Source organism: Austrofundulus limnaeus, unplaced genomic scaffold (genome assembly GCF_001266775.1).
Source record: "Austrofundulus limnaeus strain Quisiro unplaced genomic scaffold, Austrofundulus_limnaeus-1.0 Scaffold56, whole genome shotgun sequence".
In the NCBI taxonomy this organism is placed as follows: Eukaryota; Metazoa; Chordata; class Actinopteri; order Cyprinodontiformes; family Rivulidae; genus Austrofundulus; species Austrofundulus limnaeus.
This window is the reverse complement of record NW_013952458.1, coordinates 2,173,977-2,195,144: the sequence shown is the minus strand read 5'-3', so window position 1 is coordinate 2,195,144 and position 21,168 is coordinate 2,173,977. Positions and strand designations below refer to the sequence as shown.

Below are 21,168 nucleotides of genomic sequence, written 5' to 3'. Positions count from 1 at the left end.
TTCTTAACATTTCTACCTACATTTTTACAGATTTTTGCATATTTATTGTTTTTATGGCATTTATTTGACTCCTAAGGTCCTTAATAAATAAAGATGTTTACATTTTTTAAACAACTCACCAGAAAACTTAGATGTGAGGAGGAGAAAAGTTTGTTATCTGAACTTTTTCTCCAACATAAACCATCTTTTCATTAAACTTGTGATGTAAATCTGAGTTTTACTGTAATTGTTTGAGTCCAGCTGGTTGGAACGACTGAGTGAGTTCATCTGTCTGAGCTGACAAAACTGTCGCAATTTTTATTCTCCCCCCCCCTTTTTTTTTTTTTTTAGGTTTGCACTGTTTTTATCTGTGGGATGAAAACATGCAAAAGGAAAACCAAACCTGAGGCATATGCAGTGTAAATTTAGTTTGGTTTAACTTAAGAAAAAGAAAAGAAAAAAAATACTTGAGTGATCCTTTGCTGTTCATCAAATATTTCCTCCTTTGTTTGAAAACGGGGAGGAAAAAAAGCCCTAAATCCAAAAAAAAAAAAAAAAAAAAAAAAAAGGACTTTGCCACCAAACCTTCGTATTCAGCTGATGTTGACGCATGTTTGTGTCGTACCGTCTTAATTCTTGTATGGCTGTTTCTGTCTGAAGCAAGAACTCGTGTTTTCATTGTTGATGACATCATTTTGTTGCTTGCAGTTGTTTTTTATTTTTATTTTTTAACAAAGTGGGGTTAAACTTGGTGAAACTTGAGTATGTGTTCTGAAAGTTAGAGTTAGTGACTGTGCTCCTTGTTTGCCTTGGATCCAGATTACTTTTATAAACACACACACATACCGTAGATATATAAATATATAAATATATAAAGTATAGAAATATATATAACTGAATATCTGACGAGGATGTTTGAAGCTAACTTTAGCTTGTAGCTTTTAGGAGGCCGGGGTAAGGCAATAGTGATGGGAGCTAAAAGTGTGCAGAAATAATGTACAAAAAGGTCAAATTAGTTGCTTGTTTGTTGTTGTAAAGAGAAAAAAATGAGCAAGCAATAAAGTGGGGATTCTCCACAAGGCTGAGGAATTTGGAGCTCCAAAGGGTTTCACTAAAAAGCACCCTTGTTTGAATTAAAGTGCATCTAAATTGTGAAATATTATTTATTGTTATGTCTAGAAAAACTTTCTGGAGAATCAAAAAGCTTGCAGGTTGGAGTTTTATCTGTAACAGCATATGGGAATAGTCCCATTACGATGATCTGTTGAAGGTTTTTTTTCATGGCATGATTTCTGTCTACGAACAAATAAAATCTGAACGAACCCTTAAAAAAATCAACACATCCCAGAAATCATCCATCTGCAGAGAACTGCACCTCCTTCACTGTAGTMAGGACAGAAAAGGTTTTTTCATTTGTGTGTGTGTTTTTTWWAATCTGTTTATTACCTGATTAAAGATTCTACTCTAAATGTAAGGTCACTTTAAAATTAAGTGTACTGTTTGTGGAAACTGTAAATGTTTGTATGTGAAAGTACAAAATTTGTGGAAACAAAAGGATCAAGGTAAAAAAAAGAATAAGAAAAAAAAAAACAAAGTTCTGTATGATAAAACAAATCTATTGTGTGTTGTCTTTGTGTTTTGTAAATGAAGACTGAAAATCTTGGTAAATTTAGTATTTATTATTCTGGATATTGAGAATATTTTAGTGATGCTGAAAAGGTGCTGTATGTATTTTCTGTGAGAGTTGTTCATCATGCTGGGATTTGCACTTTTGTGCCACTTATCCAGTTCTATGAAGACAATTATAAAACTGTTATGGAAATAAAACTTGGAGAAAACAAACAAAAAAACCCCAAAACCTATGTCATGGATTGCATTACACTAAAATAAAAAATATGTACATTCTTATGTATTTCTAAAATAATGTTCCATCAATCGATTTATCCATTTTTCTTACCTGCTTCAGTCACTGTGTGAGGGGCGGGGTTTATTCTGGACAGGTCACAAGTCCGTCAGAGGGACATAGAGCAGTGGTTCCCAACCTTTTTAGACTTGTGTACCCACTGAGCCATTTTGTCATACCACTGACCTACTGAAGTACCCCTTCAGTAAACTGATTATTATATGAAAATTATTTATTTAACACACTTGAATGTTTAATTCTCCGGCATTTTCATTTTTTCAACTCAAATTAAACAAAGAAAAAAATGTTGCCTTGAAAGTGAATAAGTAATTAAATAAATAAACCAGGTAGCGACAGGTGCAGAAAACAGCAGCGTCCAAAATACAATGTATTGTCCAAAATACATCATAAACTCACCAAATTGGGCAAATTCTGTGTGATTTCACGTTTTATACTGGATTCCATTTTGTGTTAATTCTGTGATTCTGACTGCAATTTCTGCATTGTGGAAATCATAGGGCCCTACATATCTCAGTCCTATTTTTATTTTTTGTACACACCTGGCAAAAATTTTCCACATACCCCCTGTAATACGCTCATGTACTACTGGTTGGGAATAACTGCTTTAGACAGGATGAAGGGCTGAAGGAACTGAAGGACTGAAGGAACTGTCCAAGGTACTGAACGTGCTGAAATGTTTCAGGWCTTTAGACGGTGTGAAGGACTGAAGGAACTGTCCAAGGTCCTGAACGTGCTGAAATGTTTCAGGACTTTAGACAGTGTGAAGGGCTAAAGGAACTGTCCAAGGTACTGAAAGTGTTGAAATGGTCTAGGACCATAGAGGACACTAATCATTCATCATGCCAGACAAGTAAGACTATTCATTTAAGCTCATGCATGTTGTGGTCTGTGGAAACCAGAGTACCTGGAGAAAACCCACACCTGCACAAGGGGGAAATGTAAACTCCACACAGAAAGGCTTCAGGCCAGGAAATGGTGCTGTGAGTTTCTCCCCATGAGAAGCAGCTAACATTTACACCATCCTAATTTTTTGACAATAAAAACACGTTTGTGCTTTAGATTGCCCATTGTAATAAGACATTTGCAACACTTTTTCACTGGAAGACAAAAAGGCTCTAATATGTCTGTAACTGGATTACTTCAGTTTTAGCTATTAACTGTATCCGTCCCCAACAGCAGCAAGTTGCCACAAGCTGGTCCAAATCCCAGCAGCTGCACCAGAGAAGTGGCACGTTTTTGGACCCGCAGCCCACATATTTCCAGTTTGGTATTTTACTTTGGTGGGCAAGATGTTGATTGTCTCTACAATCAAGCTGGAAGTCTCTGACTAAATCATCTCCCTGACTGTACCTTTAAACTGCATGCTCCAGGTGTAAAAAGGCTAAGAAGTATTTGTATTTTCAAGGCTTAGCYCGTTGAGGCATGATGTGTCTTCATAATAAATTACTGTGAAGAAATGTGCCCCTTTAGTAAATACTCACCAAGTCCTCCATGTGGTTCATTCCAACAGATAAAGAAATACAAGATAAAGAGATAAAAAGCAACATGTGCACATGATTTGAAATTAAACCAACCGTTTAGATTTTTTAGCAGGTATGTTTTTCAGCTGCATGTTTTTTCCCCCCACACCTATCATTATTTTGACCTGCATCTGTCTTTTTGTCCACTTGATGGTAGCAAAACTCAAAATTCACCAGAAGTCTGAGACAGAGAATGTGAGTTTATCCTCACTAGAAGGAACTGGGTACTTTTTGTACCTCAATAAAGCAAAAAGAATGTTGTGTATATATTGTATTTATAGTAAATTTTATTTCAATTTATTAAGCGGCACTCTAACATTTTAATCATATTTACATCAATTTTGATACAAGAAGGCAAAATCTTACAAGACATACAAGTTTCAAAAAGTGCAAAAGTTGCTAAAATTGTTAATAATATATTTTACATGTTTTACACATTTTACTCAAATTTATATCCATACATTTCCCACCATTGCTCATTAAAAAATATTTTGCTTCCAAGGAAGACTTTTTTTTGTGATTTATTAAGGCAGACATCAAACTTTTTAATTTTTAATTTTTTATCTTTAATATGTTGAGATCTGAGGTGAATGAACCCAGGAGCAGGTGGACACGAGGAACTCAAAAATAAAACTCATTTATTAAATAAAAAACAGGCTGACAAGGCAGCAAAATTTACAAGACTTGGGGCAGGCACAGGGAGAACGCAAAGACAGAGACCAATGGTGGAGATCCATACAATGAACCAGTGAGGAATAGGGTGACAAGAGATGGGTTAAATACAGACTGRGGGAGAGAGAAGATGAGTAACAACTGGAGAAAGACTAAACAACTGACAGATGAGAGTGGTTAACAGAAAAATCACAGAGGAGCGAGCTGAGGGTGAAACTGAGAAAATGGCCCAAGAGAACACAGGAACAGAAACTAAATACAAAGATAATTTAAATAACACAAAGAACAATAGAATATAATTAAACCAAAGCACATGGTCTTTGACATAACATCATTTTTAGCAGCTTAGTTGAATCCCGAAAGGTTTCACAAACATGAAATTAAAATATAAAAACTGTAGGGGAGGTTTGAAACTTTCCCACAACAATATTTATTTTTYAATTTCAAGTTACTCTATTTTACTTTATCTGATGAGGAATGAGGAAGAATTTGTCTGGTTTTGACAGATTTTGAGGCAGAKTTTGTGTATCTAAACCTTTTTTATCCACCCAGACAGCTACAGTCGGCTGGTTGGAACATAGTTACAGGATTGTTGGAGCTGATGATTTGACATTTCAATAAGTTACACACTTTTACATCATTTAGCAAATAAACTGATAAGAAGCAGAGACTGAGAATATTTATATAAAGTATAAAACACTTTTTAACAGATCAGAACCACAGCATCTGGTGAAAAACTGTGCTTCTCAGACTCCATTTTTCTTAAAACGCAATAAATCTATGGTTTAGAAAATTATATTATTTAAAATCTAAAGAGATTTTCTTCAGTTCACCAGGCTCTGCACTGCTTGCACCATGTGATAAAAAAAACACTAATAATATTTTTAAAAACTAAAGTAAATGACAGTTAAACTTCAGGGTAGACTCCTGACGTTGCGATGCCACAGAGGTTTTTTTTGTTTCTCGCGATCCGGATGAAGCCTCCTTCTCCCCAATCAGTTCCCCAACTGAAACCATAAAAACACATTTTTAAATGAAACTGACAAGATTTGCAGGTTTTCACTTTTTAGAACAAGAAATTRAAAATCACCTGTTTTTCACCAGCCAGTAATCCTGGCCTCCATCTGTGCCGTAGCCCACCAGCAGGACGGCATGGTTTATTAGTGTGGGGTTGCAGTCGGGCACGTTGTATAAACCTGCAAGATGCATCATTTACCAACAGTAACTGAGGCAAAGCTCGCAGTACGACCGTAGTAATGCAAATGCTATACAAATCATTTGTCTCACCTCCTTTGTACAAATGGAAAGACGACAGCATGGCATTCACAGCCACAGCGATGGGTCCAACTGATGCCACCGCAGCCTGCAGAGCCATCTCATCTCCCGGTGGAAGGATGTGGAAGTTGGAGCAAGAAGCAGTCGTGCCTTGGACAGAATACCGACATTTCCCATCCTACAAACCAAAAAAACAAGATATGAGAGCTGTCACATTCATGGTCAGTCAAAGTGGCGTGTTGGTGCCATTGATCTGAAGATGACCTGGTGTTCGTAGGGATAGAAGCTCTCTGAGTCGACGCCTCCGTTCCGGATGATGTAGCGGAAGGACTTTGTGACGAAGCCTCCGTTGCAGCCGAAGTTTCCGTCTTCGGTGCTGCAGTCCACCAGGTTCTGTGGACTCAGCGTGAYGAGGACGCCCGTCTTCTTCTTCATCTGGCCCTCGAGGGCTCCCAGAGAGCTGAAGGCCCAGCATGAGCCGCACAACCCCTAAAATCCCACAAATGCATGTTCCTCACAAATGTGGCTCCATATAAAAGGGGAATTAACAGGCTTTCCGGTGCATTGTTACAACAAAGAAATAATCTGCCAAACACAAATGACCTTACTTCTTTGTGCTGAGTTTAATTCACCCTGATCTGTTGTTATTAGATTATGTTTTATGATTTCCCACCTGGTTTCTGACAGGCCCAACCAGACCCTTTGTCCTCCAGTCCACACTCACTGGTACTGATGGTCCAGTTTTGTTTTTAAAAGTGTTGTTTCTCAGATTAGGAAGCTCTTCCAGCTTCAAACCGTTTAATCTCTCATTGATCTCCTCAGTTGTCTTAAAGAAAGCAAAGACAAAAAGCACAAATGAAACATTTAAAAGCCCTGATGAATAATAGATCTGTGCAAAATAAATAAATAAATAAATAAATAAATAAATAAATAAATAAGTAAATAAATAAATAAACCAACAGGAAATATTATTTTAAAAGAACTACATGGGGTCTACTGCGACCTTGAAGTCTTTTCAACATGTGCCTCTCATGAGTAAAACCTTCATACTGTTAAATGAAAAGCCACAGTTTGGCTTTATATTGCAGCTGCTGCCCTGTTCCTTTGATTGTACTCATATTCCTGAAGAGTGATGTTTCGTTTCCAAAGCGACTGTAATGCACCGTCCCTCYCTCTGTCAGGGAGCCAAAAGCTTGTGAGCTTTCCAAACATTTCTGCCAGATTCCTGCAGGGAGTCAACACGTTCATCCAGGCTTTTCTGCTCCGGCTTACTGTAGTCTTCACCAAGAAAATAAACACCGTCCTCTTCAAATTCCCTTCTATTTTATTCCCTTCTTTTTATTTTTCTTCACTAAACGTTTGTGCAAAAAATAGAGTACATCATGTAAGCTTTTTTTTAAATCTCAGACCTGTTTTAATGCATCTCAACATGTTTTTATTGGGGCGGGGGGTGTTACGCAACATTGTCTTTTTTGAGCATTATGTCATGTTTAAAAACCGTTTCCTCATCAAAAACGTGTCCAGAGTATTGCTTTGACTTGTACATGCATGTTTAAGAAATCCTCAAATCTCCTGTGTGGAGCTGCCTCAACGTTTGCTGGTACAAWGCTCCGCCTATTTACACAAAGCTCCKCCCTGGAGCTCAGTCTGCAGCTTAGCTCCTACCCCACAAATCACCCCTCCCCCGAAGCATTGTTGTGAAGATGTGCTGAAGTGGGAGTGTCAGAAATGGTAGGAAGYTCTTAAAGAGGCAGAGGCCAGTTTCAASGCATTTAGATAGATTTAAGATATATCACATTTACTGTATATCAGTTTTTGATATATACAGCATTTTCATAACAACTGAAGATAACRTACTTGATAGTGGAATAAAATTGAAGTATGTGCCAGGAAAATACATAATACCTCCTTTTAATGTGTATTGTCATATTTGTCACMCTTATTTGGTAAATCCTGTTGATTTCACGTGTCATAGATTAAAAATGCACCAAACCAATTAAAAGCTTTATCAAAATTAATTCAAAACTGCATAAACATTTAAAAATTTTCTAAACTACTCTCGACATTCTTAGAGAACTTAACATTTAAGCCATTTTAATTCTTATTTATTGTAAATACATGTACAAAGTAGTAGTTTTATTATGCAGCAGCTCATAAAAAAGAGTGATATTTGAGTCCTGCAGACTGGATTAAATTTATCAGTTTGTATGAAGGGAGATTAGGGTTGTTTCATAGAAAAGAGCTTAAATTAAGATCATATCGTGGAGAGATTAGCATTGTTGGTCAGCTACATTTGTCAAACACAAGCATACAAAGGAATAAAACAAACTATTTTCACATTAATGACTGATCAGTGCCAGCAAACCTACTTTAATTCTGTACTCAGCAAAATGTCTTCAACTTGATAATAACTTGTGTTACGGTCACTGACCTCTAGTGGCTCACTTCGTGGGTTTTCTCCTGTGTCTCAGGACTACCTGGCTGCCACAGGTGAAATGTGTTGCTGCTCGTTTACCAACCCATAAAGAGCTTCATCTTGGAGATGTCAAGCCCCTTTTGACTGGGCCTTGATCTGCAGTGATCTTGTCTGTGNCCCCTGTATTTGTGTTTTTGGGTTTTATTTTTGTTTGTTTTGTAAAATAAACTCAGTTTCCACTGGCATCAACTGAAATGGTTAACTGTTTGATTTTATGTTACAATAAGTGCCATGAGTTATTTGAGAAGGTTGTAACAACTTGTCTTTAATTTAATATTTTTTAATTGATGCTATTAAAAAMAGGGGTCAAGCAAATTTGATTTTGATGCGTTTCAGTTGAATTAAAAATGAAAAAGGTACAAAATATATTTTAAATAGTTATATGGAAGATGAAGAATATACTTAAATAATAAAACATTCAAGATATTAGATGATTTAGGGAAATATAGTATAAAATTATATTTTCTATCAAATATTGGTTGCAGTGTATGTATGTATGTATATAAATAAATACATATAAATAAATATATATATATATATGTGTGTGTATTCTTGCTTTTTTGTTGTTGTTTTCTTCCATTTTTTTCAAGATAAAGAATATTTACAAAGAATATCTATTTTCCCCAAATGGGAAATCTAAAAATGCATCATGAACAAAAACTGGAATCCTTTTCCTGCAGATGAATCAAGTTTATCTGATAATTATGTACTGTGGTATCTGTTAGTGACTCACAGAGATGAAACATCTTTTAAATAAAACAGAATATCTGTAAGTCTTTAGTTGTTTCCCCTTCAGTTTCTCAGATGAATTCAATAAACTCAGTGATGAGCAGTCCTACCATGTCAGCCAGGTGATTCAGTCCCATCATGAAGCTGTGTTTTCCTGCTGATGCCTCCTGGTTGTGGTTCAACACCAGCAGCAGATTTTTCTCCCATATCGCTCTCCTGAAGACCAGCTCAGTCTGAAACCAACAAAACGTGAGAGCACGCACATGAACACCACCAGGTTGAAATGTTTCTTCTAAAGTCGTACCTGACTGTTGTAACCTTTGTTATGTTGGTGTTTCCATTCTTCCCACAGTTTGATTGTAGCAGGTGAGGAACAGGCGAGAAGCAGAAGAGCAGAAAGCACCGCAATACAGAAAACATGCATCCTGTAAAGAAAAATTGAATTTTTACACAAAAATTAGAAAAAAAAGTCATTTTTCCGTTCTGCTCCATCTTCCTGGAGCTGCAGCAAGAACTGAAATTGTCTAGTTTGATCCATCTGGGACATTTTAAACACATTTTAAAGGTAATAGGCGAAAAAAAAATCATAATTTAAAATCTAATCTTGTTCTTAAGTTTTGTTTAAACTTTGCTTCCTTTGAATGTCAAGATATTCTTGTATGATTATTGTGTTATATTATGTAACTTGAGAATACCTGTCTAAAAAAATAATTTCTTGATTTGCTGTTTGTTGTGTTTCTACCAGTATTACTGTATTACAAAGTCCAAACCCCAGATCTGGACTCACCTCGACACAACGACCAGCTGGTTTGAAACAACCCAGGAAGAAGAAGTGTTTTTACCAGAACAGGGCGGAGCATGATCAGACTCTAAAGAGGAAGTAGAGTTTCCTTCTGTCAACTGATTAGAAACTTGTTCCTCCTGTGCGGTGGCTCGTCATGTGAGTCTTATTCACGGTACTACCAGCTGCAGTAGACCAAAATACACTACCAGTACAATCAGCACAAGTGAAGCGAGTTAAAGCAGGAAACTACATAAGCATTAAACCGTTTGTGGTGGAAATTCTCAAGGATAAAGAAATCTACCCTTAGAATTTGAAAAATTAGCACAGAAATGCATCAACTTCTTTTTAAATTTTAATGGTTTTCTGTCGTTTTGACAAAATAAGTGAAACTGAGAAGAAATATGTCTTAAAGTAGACATATCATGCTTTTAAATCTTTCCCAAACAGATTCCCAAATAAAACAAGTGACAGGAGAGCAAAAGGAATGCTTCAACAACACTTTGAAGCAGAACCTCAAGTCGACCGGAGCAATCAGGACAAACTGGAGGACATCCATTCAATCTGTGAATCGACCACTTTGAGATGGAGGAAATGGAAACAACATGGAGCCAATTCTGGTGGACCAAGTCATCCAACAACCAGAGAAGTCTGCTCAGACTGAGCCTCATCAACCACTGAAGAACCAAGAACGAAGAGAAAATGGTCAGGCTTGCCAACAAAGTGACAGCCACAAAACAATCATTTAATATTTTATTTGTGACAATGTTTCTGGAATTTAAACTCTATGAAGCGTCCAAGGAGAATAATTCAGATACGTTTCACACAATCATTGTAAAATATCCACCACCAGACAATGACGAAGCATCTTTAAAAAGAGGAAATTCGGGGAGATTAAAGGTTAAAATTTCCTAGTAATAAGCAATAGTTCCAGTTCGGTTTGTTGTACCTTCCTGCCCTCTGCTTCCTGCTCCACTGTACTGTACTCCACGTCACAAACCCACGAAAAGCCCAGGCGTGACACAGCAGTTACCACCAACAGGAARCAGCAGTGATGGAACACTTTTTATGAGAACACAACACAGTGATAAACTTTGATTTGGCATATGCTGCTCGTGTTCACCTCTGATCCTTCCCCCCTTTCCCCGAATCCGGGATTTTGGAAAAGAAACTTGCTGATGGATGCAGGTTCCCTGGGGGGGAGGCAGGACCAGATGGTGAGTTTCTGACTCAGCACAAGATTATTTTGTGTGATCTGTGCGTCAGTGCAACAGAAAGACACCTGAATGAACCTCATGAGCTTTTCTGAGCTCTTGCAATAAAAACACTTTGCCAAGTGAACGACAGTAACTTTCTTTTTCATCCCAAATAAACTAACAGTGATTTCTGTTAACTTTAATCCCTCAGGTTTTGTTAATCTGGCAGTATACTGCTTTTGTGTTGCACTTCATACAAATCGTGACCGTCAGATCTTCATACTTTGACTGATTTAAAACTATTTGACCAAATTTTACTTGTCTGGTTATAACTTGGTTAGGGTTTGGGCTGGAATCATTGCAGCAAAAAATGATAGAATAATTAGAAATCAAGGGTTGAGGAGCCAAAAATAAAGCAAACAACTTTTATTTTATGATCAAATAAGGGTTGAAGTTTGGTCCTAAGATCAATTTTATGAGAATAAATTAATACATCCAAAACAGAACCACTTGAGGGCAACATAGGCGTACAGAGTAAACCAGAGCTGTCAAAATCAGTAGTTTGTAAGACTTTTGGATTATTTGGATTTTTGCATATTTTTAAACTACTTAATCTTCCTTAATCTGTCTTTTTTTAAACTTTATTTTGTTTAAGATAAAATGGTCCTAATAACCCACAGCTTATATATATATATATATATATATATATATATATATATATATTTCAGATTCCTCAGCTCAGCTTCCTCCCCGTCAGGTAAATCTCTGCATTTGGCTGACCTGCATCCTGCCCTCCAGTTCGGCGTGTTGGAGGGGCTCCAGCAGCTTGTGCATATAATCCCCCAGCATGCACCGAGAGCATCCTCGGCCAGGTTGTTGTTGTTGCCATGAGGACAGCCGAGCCACGGGGGGAAACTGAGCTGCAGCATCATGCTTCCTCCAGAGTTCCTTTTCCCAGAATGGAAGGGCTGAAGCTTTTTGTGTCGCTTGCTTTCTTCTCCCCAAACTGCCTTTGAGTTATCTTTGTCCAACATAATTTCTGCAAAGGAGGAGGAAAACAGACACGGCAGAGGACATTTGCATTTGAAAAGAGAGTGATTAAAATGACAAACCCTTCTTCGTTCTGAAGAGAAGGTGAGTTTACTCGTGTTTGCTTTGCTTTCTTGCAAAATGACTGTAATTATGAGCCTTTTGTGTCATTCGTGACTTACTGTTACGCTGCAAAAACCTGCTTTTTTACCTCTGAGCAATATTTTCAATCATGCATATGTGCTCTGCTTCAAGAGTTCTCCTCCATTATCCTGTGCTGTCATACCCAGCAGTTACTCTGCACTTCATTACAAATAACAGCCTCAGGTTCATTTGATCATCTGAAACATTTGATATCTCAGAGAGACAGGGAAGTTCAACCTGTTCCACTCAGAACTGGCAGCACTTTTAACATTAAAGACTATCAGACTTCCTATATGTCTGTATCATACAGCAACACAATGATAAGTCTGTTTGACTAAATTTTCATTTGTCACTGTTATTTTATAACAAATGAATCATTCTTTTGGTTGTCTTTCTAACAAGCTGCAGASTCTGTTCCAACCTTTAGCTCTGTGAAATGTGTGCAGAGCTGCCAGATCTGTTGGAGGGGTTTGGGGGGGCATCACACTCAAATGTGTCATTTTTCTCTTGGCATTCGCATTGCAGTGCTTTTCAACAAGTCACACATTCCATGATGAGCAGAACCCTCGCAGACCTACAGCTTGTTTGCTGTCCGGGACTCGTGATTTTATGTATCTATTRAAAAAAAAGAAGTGTTTCTGTTCGTGCGCATGCAGGAATCACACCACAGTAAGTGGGCATTTTTAAACAGATCWTCATGGCTGCAAATGGAAACTTAATGTGCAAATATAGTTTGGCTTTTTCTGCCCCCTTATGGTGGATTTCGCAAGAGCATGAAAATAATAAATGTCCTTTTAGAGCTTGTAAAAGTCCTGCTCATGCATGTGGGCCCTGGTGTGTCCCCTCCGTATCTCTTCTCAGGCCACAACCTTGTTTTTATTTAGTAATTGTTTTGCTGCTTTGTCAGCTATTTTCATTTCATTAGTCAAGTACTTTAAAAAGAGTAAATTGATTTTTAAAGTTAATCAGATATAGATGCAAGTCCAATGATTACTTTGTAGGAGAACCACTGGATGAAGTCACAGAGTATTAGGACCAGACTGAGATCATTTTTTTACATTAAAAGAATAAAGTCATAATATTACAGGATTAAAATCATAGTATTACAAATARAAAGTTGAAATAACACGAGTATAAAGTATTTTTACAAGAATAAAATTGTAATAATACAAGAATAAAGTCAAAATATTATGAATGGTCAAAATATTATGAGATGAGAATAAAATCACAATATTACTAGAATAAAGTCGAAACAAAACGAGAATAAAATCATAATTTCAGATTAAAATAGAAATAATACGAGAATATAATAATAATATTACAAGATGTAAGTCGCAATAATACAAGAATAAATATATATTACACGATTTTAGTTGTAATACGATAATAAAATCATRTTACCAGAATAAATTTGAAATAATGTGAGAATAAAGTCGTGATGTTAGCAGAAGACTCATAATAATTTGAAAATCATTTGAGTCATAATGTTACGAGARCTACATGATAAAAGCAGTCTTACCACAGCATTAAAATAAGGAATGTKGAGCATCTTGTGAATTTCTACTTTGGCATTGATTTGACAGATAAGAAAATTCATCTTTTAATACATCTTCATCAAATTATTATCAGTTGCAGGACTTTGAAACAACTGTGCAAACGACTGTGTCTATTTGGAAAAAAGAACCACACGGACGTGAAAAGAATGCGTTTGTGGAAGAGGAGCTGTCTGGTGGTCGAAAAGGTTTTGCTGTTTTTAAGGAAACAATGAGGGTGGTCATCAAGATTCTGGATCCAGAGKGAGTGGAGCGCCTGCAATCAGTATGATAGCAGGGTCCCAACRCACTTGCAGAATGATAAACTGAAGCAGTATGGCATTATTGGAAAATGCACATCATCTAATTATAATATGAGTGCATAAATTTATAATGGCTTTATCCTTGTAATAATAATAAAAAAATCTCTGTATTTCATCATAGTTTGACGGGRTGGGCAACAAATTTAAGCAAACTCTGTTCAGTCCCCTCACCACATTCCCTTATGGCGCCCCTTGCTTATTACCCCATGCAACTAGACCCTAAGCTAAWACTGCATCTGCGAAGGGATTTTCTCTTTCACATGACTTTTATTTTTATTTTTGTCCACAGTGAGATGTTTACAGTAAAGTAAGCCCTTCATACGAAGCCTCCTGTGGTGCCAGTTAACGCTCTCTCCATCTACTGACACAAAAAATAATAAAAAAAAGATCAAATAACAGCACACTGAGTTTGCAACCTGCTCTTGTTTTTTAGCGTTTTTATATTCAGCCCTACACAAGCTGTCAAAGTAAAACACAATCATCCAGAGAACTGGGACATTGAAGAGATGCAATCTGGGCTGTCAAGGTCATATCTAAAAGAAAAAAAAGTATTTTGAAATAATGGCTTTTTGTCATGTCTTTTCAGCAGTTGGGCTACTGTGTTGCTGGAGWTAATATCTCAAATATACTAGAAGACACATACAGTATATCATACTAACATAACACATATTTATACAAAATCATATCATCTGAGCACACTCAGAGTGACATATAAAACTAAARCCCATAGTAGAATAATAGAACTGATTTTTTAAAACTGTTTCTCACTCTTTTATTGTCTACAGTTGTCTGGTTATAAAAAAGTTTTTCCTCTTTAGTTCAGCTAAGACAATCACTTCCCTTAGGTTTAAGCTTGTTACAGAAAAACACAAACTAAAAAAACAAAATGCCTTTAAAACGTGCCTCATTTTTTAAAGAAATAATAAGAAGATTTACATTTGATTTGAAGAGGAAGAAGCTGAAGGAAGACACATTTTCATGCTGGCGTGTGATAAATGTTTCATGCCTCTCACGCTGTGTTTTTCTCCACAGCTGTTCTTCCTTCACACAGGCCAMCAGATGGTTGAGGGGACTGCAGCCCACCTATGGAAGAGCTGGATAGCTTTCTGCCTGCTGGCTGCAGGCATGACGTTAACGCCTGAAACCCTCAGGCTGTGCCCACCAACGTGCCGCTGCGACGCCCCCASCCTGGAGGTGAACTGCTCTGGTGTTCGGCTCGCCGCCGTACCCGCCGGGCTCCCCTTTGACTCGAAGCTGCTGAACCTAACTCACAACACGATCAAGACKCTTGTGAATCAGCAGTTCCGCAATCTAACGCGGCTGCTGCACCTCGATTTGAGTGACAATCTCTTGACGTTGGTCGAAGTGGAGGCCTTCCTCGGCCTGCGAAACCTGCTGACGCTGCGYCTGCCTCGCAATCGCCTCAAGGTCATCTCAGTGGGAGTGTTTGCTGACCTGAGCGCCTTGCAGTTGTTGGACATAAGCAGCAATMAGATTCTTGTGCTGCTCGATTTCACTTTCAGGGACTTGGCGTCGCTGGAGTTTTTCGCAGCAGATGGCAACGACTTGGTTTTTATTTCTCGGCAAGCTTTCTCCGGGCTGACCGGTTTGAAAAAGCTGGACCTTGACGGCCGTAACCTCACTGCTGTGCCAACGGAGTCACTCGCTCAGCTGAGCGAGCTGAGAAGCCTTCATCTTCACCAGCTGGGCCTCGCCACACTGCCAAACTACTCCTTCCATCCCCTGGTGCACCTAAAGGAACTTGTCATTTCRCACTTCTCCAGGCTGGAGTCTCTAGCAGGGAACAGTCTCTTTGGCCTCAATCTTACATCGTTAACCATCGAACACTGCAACCTCAGTGACGTACCTTACGTTCCTTTACAACCCCTGGTGTACCTCGTGTACCTCGAYCTTTCTTTTAACCCAATCACCTGCATTCAAGGGAACCTGCTCGGAGATTTGCTCCGACTTCAAGAGTTTCGGCTCATCGGGGGATCGTTAATACGCGTCGAGAGTGGCGCGTTCAAGGGTTTGGCGTATTTAAAAGTGTTAAACGTGTCCAAAAACCTTCTCCCTACACTTGAGGTAGGAGCTTTTCATTCAGTCGACACGCTGACAACCTTGGGGCTCGACGGCAACCCGTTAGCGTGTGACTGCCGTTTGCTTTGGGTGGTACAAAAGCGGCTGTTTATGGACTTTGATGGCCGTCAACCGACTTGCGCTACCTCCGTTCAGCTGCAGGGCTGGAATTTTTTAGACTTCTCCGAGGACGAGCTCTCGAACCTCCTCACCTGTCGGCGGCCTCGAATTCTGAACCGCAAATCCCAACAAGTGAAAAYGGATCAAGGGCACACGATGGTGTTTTACTGCAGCGCAGAAGGTGACCCTCAGCCATCTGTCAGCTGGCTTAATCCTCAGCTAAGGCATATTTCAGCCACAGGTAGAATACGAGCTCTGTCCAACGGTTCTCTGGAGGTCCGCTATGCTCAGCCTCTCGATAGTGGTACTTATATTTGTGTGGCGTCAAACGCAGCAGGAAATGATAGCCTGTCTGTCAGCCTTCRCGTCCAAGCCCTCCCATCAACTTCCAAAAACCTTTTTAGTCCTAAAGGACGGCCTGCTTCTCCGTCTGCTTCTCCAGGGGAGACTCAGAAACTCACGTTCGACGTGAAGACGTTGCTCATCGCAGCGACGATTGGGTTTTTCTCCTTCTTCAGCTCGGTGACGGTTTGCTTCGTTTTCATGTTCTTCTGGAGCAAAGGCAAAGGGCAAATCAAGCACACGGCCACGATCGCGTACGTGCCACGAAGCGCCGTGTCAAACAATAATGCAAGGACAGGAAACTATAAGGAGACCGGCAGGTTCACCATGAAGCTTATATGACTCAACTTGCAAAAGCATAATTTTAGATCCTGTGGTTTAGGAGCGAATGAACTGAACTTTATGAATCCGACTCGCAGAGTGTGACTTTCGGTCATTTACATAAAAATGAGCATGTTCCAGTAATTGTAAGGACTTAAAAGGACATTCAAAAGAATGTTTTGAAAGAGTTTGTTTTCATCTTAGACACTTTTTAAAGACACGATCGACACTTTAACAAATGGAATGCACAATAACCTAACTGCACGTGATTTATGTAATAAGTGAAATGCTTAATAAATCAAAACTGCTTATATTCCTCATGTTTGTGTGTATAAGCTGATTAGACATGCCTGCTTGACTATTTTCATGGTTTGCTTCATAAGTGGTCTCCAAAGTACAAATGACATAACAGAAAATGTAATTACTGCGCTGTTATAGACCTCAGTGAAGTTCAGCAAAAGGAATGATAACTATATTTAGCCTTTTGTAGATTACATAACAGCTATTATTTATCAGTCATTGTTATTTTTCAGGGATATGTTAATAGTGCTGTTTGCTAACACATAAAAGTAATATTTTGTAATGTTTCTAAAACATAAAGTTTTTTCTTAAAAGTGGGTTAAATAAAAAAAGAGCGTTAAAAAAATGTCACCGGGTGCTTTTTTATTTTAAAATTATATTTCATGACAAAGAGTTTCAGTGGGATTCTCGTAAAGCTGGTAATTAGGACCACACCACCTGGGAGCCACAAATGGAAAAGAGACAGAATTAGGTTTAAAATGTTCACGTCAACAAAAACTCTCTGAGTAAATTTAAGTTTAGAAACACATTTGCTGAGAATGAGCCGAGACCTTCGCCAGTGAGTGGAGCTCAAGCTGCACACAGAAACGGTAAGTAAACGCCACATATACAGTGTGCTCGAGCTTTACTGATGCTGACACCGGCGCTAAAACGTAAATGATGTTGTTGCCATGACGATGCATTTGCTCTGGCAAGCGTGGAGCACCAGTTGAAAAGGCCTAACTGGTTTCCATAACAACGTTAAACACGGACCTCAAACACAATAAAAGAGGAGGCTCTACAGGTGAAGGGTAGAGTTTTTTTTTTTTACATGAGGGATCCAACATTTACAGTAAACTAGAGACAACTATTTTTTTCTTTTGCATGCTTGCTAAAAGGGCATGTTAAAGATTCAATCAGGCACTGACAAGTYTTGTTTTTAATAGAGGGCAACTTAGTGCAAGATTTTTCACAATTTCTACATTTAGGAAATRTTGTCAAATAAGAAGTCAGTATGATGTCCTGATGCATSTCAGTAATCCAGGTGAAAATCAAAAAGAAAAAAATTGTATAGGTCTTCTGGACGGGTTCTTCTCTAATGAAATGTTTCGTCTCTYCTCCAAGAGACTTCTTCAGTCAGTATGATGTCTATGACTGAAGGGAAACTTTCTTAAAAAAACTTAAAAATTAAATAAATCAAACATCCTTCCATCCATCCATCCATTTTCTGTACACGCTTCTTCCTTTTCAGGGTTGCGTGGGTCACTGGTGTCCATATCCAGCAGTCACAGGACAAGGGGCGGAGGTACACCCTGGACAGGTCGCAAGTCCATCACAGGGCATAAATCAAACAAAAGATATAAAAAAAAATAATATTATGATTAAAAAACTTTCTACCTGGAGTCCTTTTGTAGGTAAAAGAAAATCCACAAACAAGTGAACCTTCTGAGTTGACCATTTTGTTTGAATCACTTTTTTGTCTTGCATTATTGACAATTAAAGTGACAAGTAAAACAGCAACAAACAAATTCTTAATCTGGTGTTCAGGTTTTACAGCCAAACGTTTGTAAAATGGACCCTAAAAAGCACAATCTTATTTAATTTTTTTTAAATTAAAAATTTAATTGTTCAGGACTAAGAATAATGTCATAACATACAAGATACAAAATATTTCATGTATATAAATATTTTCTTTGCAAATCAAATGCCTTTCCCTGCAGTATTTAATTTGTTTTTTTTAGTGATTAGAACATCAAGGCTTTTCTTTGTTTGAATAGTAAGCAATAGTAAGCCTGTCCAGTAAAAATCCTAACACCCCTCCTCAAACCCAAACCCGACTTTTACTTTGAAATGCAGCCCGGAAGTGCAACCTTTGTCCCGGATGTGATACTTCGTTTTCAAAACAGTGGTTGTATTAGCAAACAGCGTATTGTATTACTAACATAACTACTAAACAAATACGTTTTRGTRCTGAGAGMTTGTATTATATTTATAACATAAATTAAATATGGCTRCTACCAGACAGTTTATTCAACGCATAAAGTAACGCCGGACAACCCGTTCAAAACTACATCGCAAAACGAGCTAAGTTCGKTTAGCATTGCTAAGAAATTGTACAACAATGACTTTGGCTGTCGGACGCGAACCCAGAAAGACTGCGGGGAACCGCATGTCTAAACTACTGGATGCTGAAGAAGAGGATGAGTTCTACAAGACCACATATGGAGGCTTCCACGATGTAAGTAGCTAAAACTGAAAAACACGAAGACCCGGTAAGCTAACGTTACACAGCTAGCACGAGGCTAAGCAAATTAGCTTTTATTCAAGATATGTTTATTAAAAGTAATTTAATAAATAATATGTGYGGATCACAAGTGATTAATATATCATAATGTGAATGTGTAAATTTACACCAAACAATATTTTACTTTTGTTAGTTATTTAGGATTCAGTCAGACTCCGAGCATAAATATTCATCTGTCACCTGACCTGTCTTTATGTTCTTATGATCTGACTTGTGTTTATACATTTTTGGCTATTTGCTTTACTTACAATTTTTATTAATTGTGTTTTAAAACGATAAAAGCTTAAACCTCTGTTAAATGTCATTTGTGGAGGATATTTATACACAGMGGAAAACAGTAGATGATTTCTAATGATATAATTTAAAAAACACAAGAATTTTAATTTATTAAGTAAATAAATAGTTTAAAGTATGTACAGATAGCTTCGTTCAAACTATGTTAACTGTTTTAGAATAATTATCAAAGTTAGCTAGGCAAACTTAATAATTCCCACTGTTTAAGATTTGTAATGATTTTATTAATTCAAGCTTTTCCTAAAATTAGATGGCAACTTTMCTGTTGGAAATCCTGGTATCAATTAATTTGTGAAATTTTCATTTTCGTAAATTGATTTTTTACATTAGTAATTTATTTTTTAAAATGTGCTGCTTGTGGTTTTCAAGAGCAAAACAACTCTTTACCCTGATTTTTATTTTTTTGGTCTTTAGTTTTCAGGTAGCAAAAATGTTCACATTTGATATTTGTGTTCTTCTTACATGAAGAGCACACTGGCTGTCATCGACCGCAACACACAGAYGTTTTTCAACATTTTTCAGGATCTCACTCCAGCGGCTCGTCTACTGTGTTTWTCGACTAAAATGAAACAAGTTCTATGTTTGTTCTGAGAATATTGCTCGTCAGATTTAAAAAAAAAAAGAGCTGAATGAAAGCGGCAYTTCTTCCTGCTTCACACCCAAAATAAAAGCTGGAAGCTAATTATACTGTTTGTCAGAACATTACACCTGATTGTAAAATGTTAATATCTTTCTGTGATTTGGCTCATCTTCTTTAGACAGCTGCTGGTTCATAGATCAACTTGTGTGGGGGTTTGGCAGCACCGGCTCTCACAGTTCTGTCAAGAATGACTTGACAGGAGGGAGGGGAAAAAAAGAAACAGGACTTCTCAGTCGTCATTAGCAGGGATATAACTGTGACAGTTCCTGTGTGTTTTTGCATGGTCAGACTYACAGCTAATGTAACCTGCACCTTATTTTAACACTGTGGGAATGGGAAAAAAAGCTTTACTTTGTTAGATTTTCTGCAGGATACCATGATGTTCTCTCTGTAAAATGGATGTTTTAGAGATGCTGATTTTCTTTRCACTTGCAAGAAAATCCCTGAAAATGTGAGAAACACGTTATGTAGCTATAATTATCCAGTCAGAGGCAGCCCAGCTCTATTGTACGTTCCAGATCTGCATCAAAGCTGGATGTTCTCAGTATGTGGGTTGTTTTGAAGGTTTCTGATTTAATTTGTGAAGAAGGTGTTGACAAAGGCAATGAGGATAAAGAGAAGGCTGCTCAAAATCAACAACCAATTGTCAATCAGTTATAAATTTGAAGTTTTAACTTTGGTACACCTCGAACAGCACATTCTATTTCATGACACTTATCTGAACTTATTCCAAATGTCATCACTTTACTTTAATTTTTTCCCCCCACAAAACCTCTGAGCTTCACTTTTAGAAAATCCAGAAGGAATTCTTTGTTTTACCAACTTAAATCAAGCATCTGCAGTTTGCCACATGATGCTATTTTTTTGCTTTCAGGAATCCGGGGATGATGAATATCACGGAGAACATTCAGATACAGAGGACGAGGTGGACAGCGACTTTGACATCGATGAGGGTGACGAGCCGGACAGTGACCAGGAGGAAGCTGCACCGCGGAGAAAAAGTCGGGTCGTCACTAAAGCTTATAAGGTATTCCATGCACATAAGGCTGAGTAAATACTGTAGAAAGTGAAAGTAAAATCCAGTCAAATTTTATGTTGTGCTGTAATAGCATTTGTTGTTACAAACTATTTGATTTACTCCAGTGTCCGGTTTTTTTTTAACCTAGGAACTCAGAGAAACACAGCAAAACCCGGCCGAACATTAAATC

At 37.8% G+C, this 21,168-nt stretch overlaps 3 protein-coding genes across 3 annotated transcripts in view; 2 read left to right on the top strand and 1 right to left on the bottom strand.

Moving 5' to 3' along the window:
- Positions 1 to 4,893: 4,893 nt before the first annotated feature.
- On the bottom strand, positions 4,894 to 8,999 carry ctss1 (cathepsin S, ortholog 1). The gene is made up of 7 exons (XM_014009189.1): positions 8,880 to 8,999; positions 8,686 to 8,808; positions 6,044 to 6,196; positions 5,635 to 5,859; positions 5,383 to 5,548; positions 5,186 to 5,291; positions 4,894 to 5,102 (listed from the first exon to the last, which is right to left on the bottom strand). Exons 1-7 carry the CDS (start codon positions 8,997 to 8,999, stop codon positions 5,003 to 5,005), a joined length of 993 nt encoding a protein of 330 aa, XP_013864643.1. The 3' UTR covers positions 4,894 to 5,002.
- A 2,465-nt stretch (positions 9,000 to 11,464) lies between these two features.
- On the top strand, positions 11,465 to 17,065 carry LOC106518155 (leucine-rich repeat and immunoglobulin-like domain-containing nogo receptor-interacting protein 1). The gene is made up of 2 exons (XM_014009287.1): positions 11,465 to 11,686; positions 14,613 to 17,065. The coding sequence occupies exon 2, from the start codon at positions 14,640 to 14,642 to the stop codon at positions 16,461 to 16,463; it is 1,824 nt and encodes a 607-aa protein (XP_013864741.1). The 5' UTR covers positions 11,465 to 11,686; positions 14,613 to 14,639; the 3' UTR covers positions 16,464 to 17,065.
- Positions 17,066 to 18,587: 1,522 nt separating this feature from the next.
- Positions 18,588 to 21,168, top strand: part of vps72a (vacuolar protein sorting 72 homolog a) — a gene marked incomplete in the record, with an annotated part of 5,175 nt that continues 2,594 nt past the window's right edge. Inside the window, 2 exon segments of the mRNA XM_014009286.1 lie at positions 18,588 to 18,960; positions 20,835 to 20,987. Coding sequence (XP_013864740.1) covers positions 18,844 to 18,960; positions 20,835 to 20,987 — 270 coding nt within the window.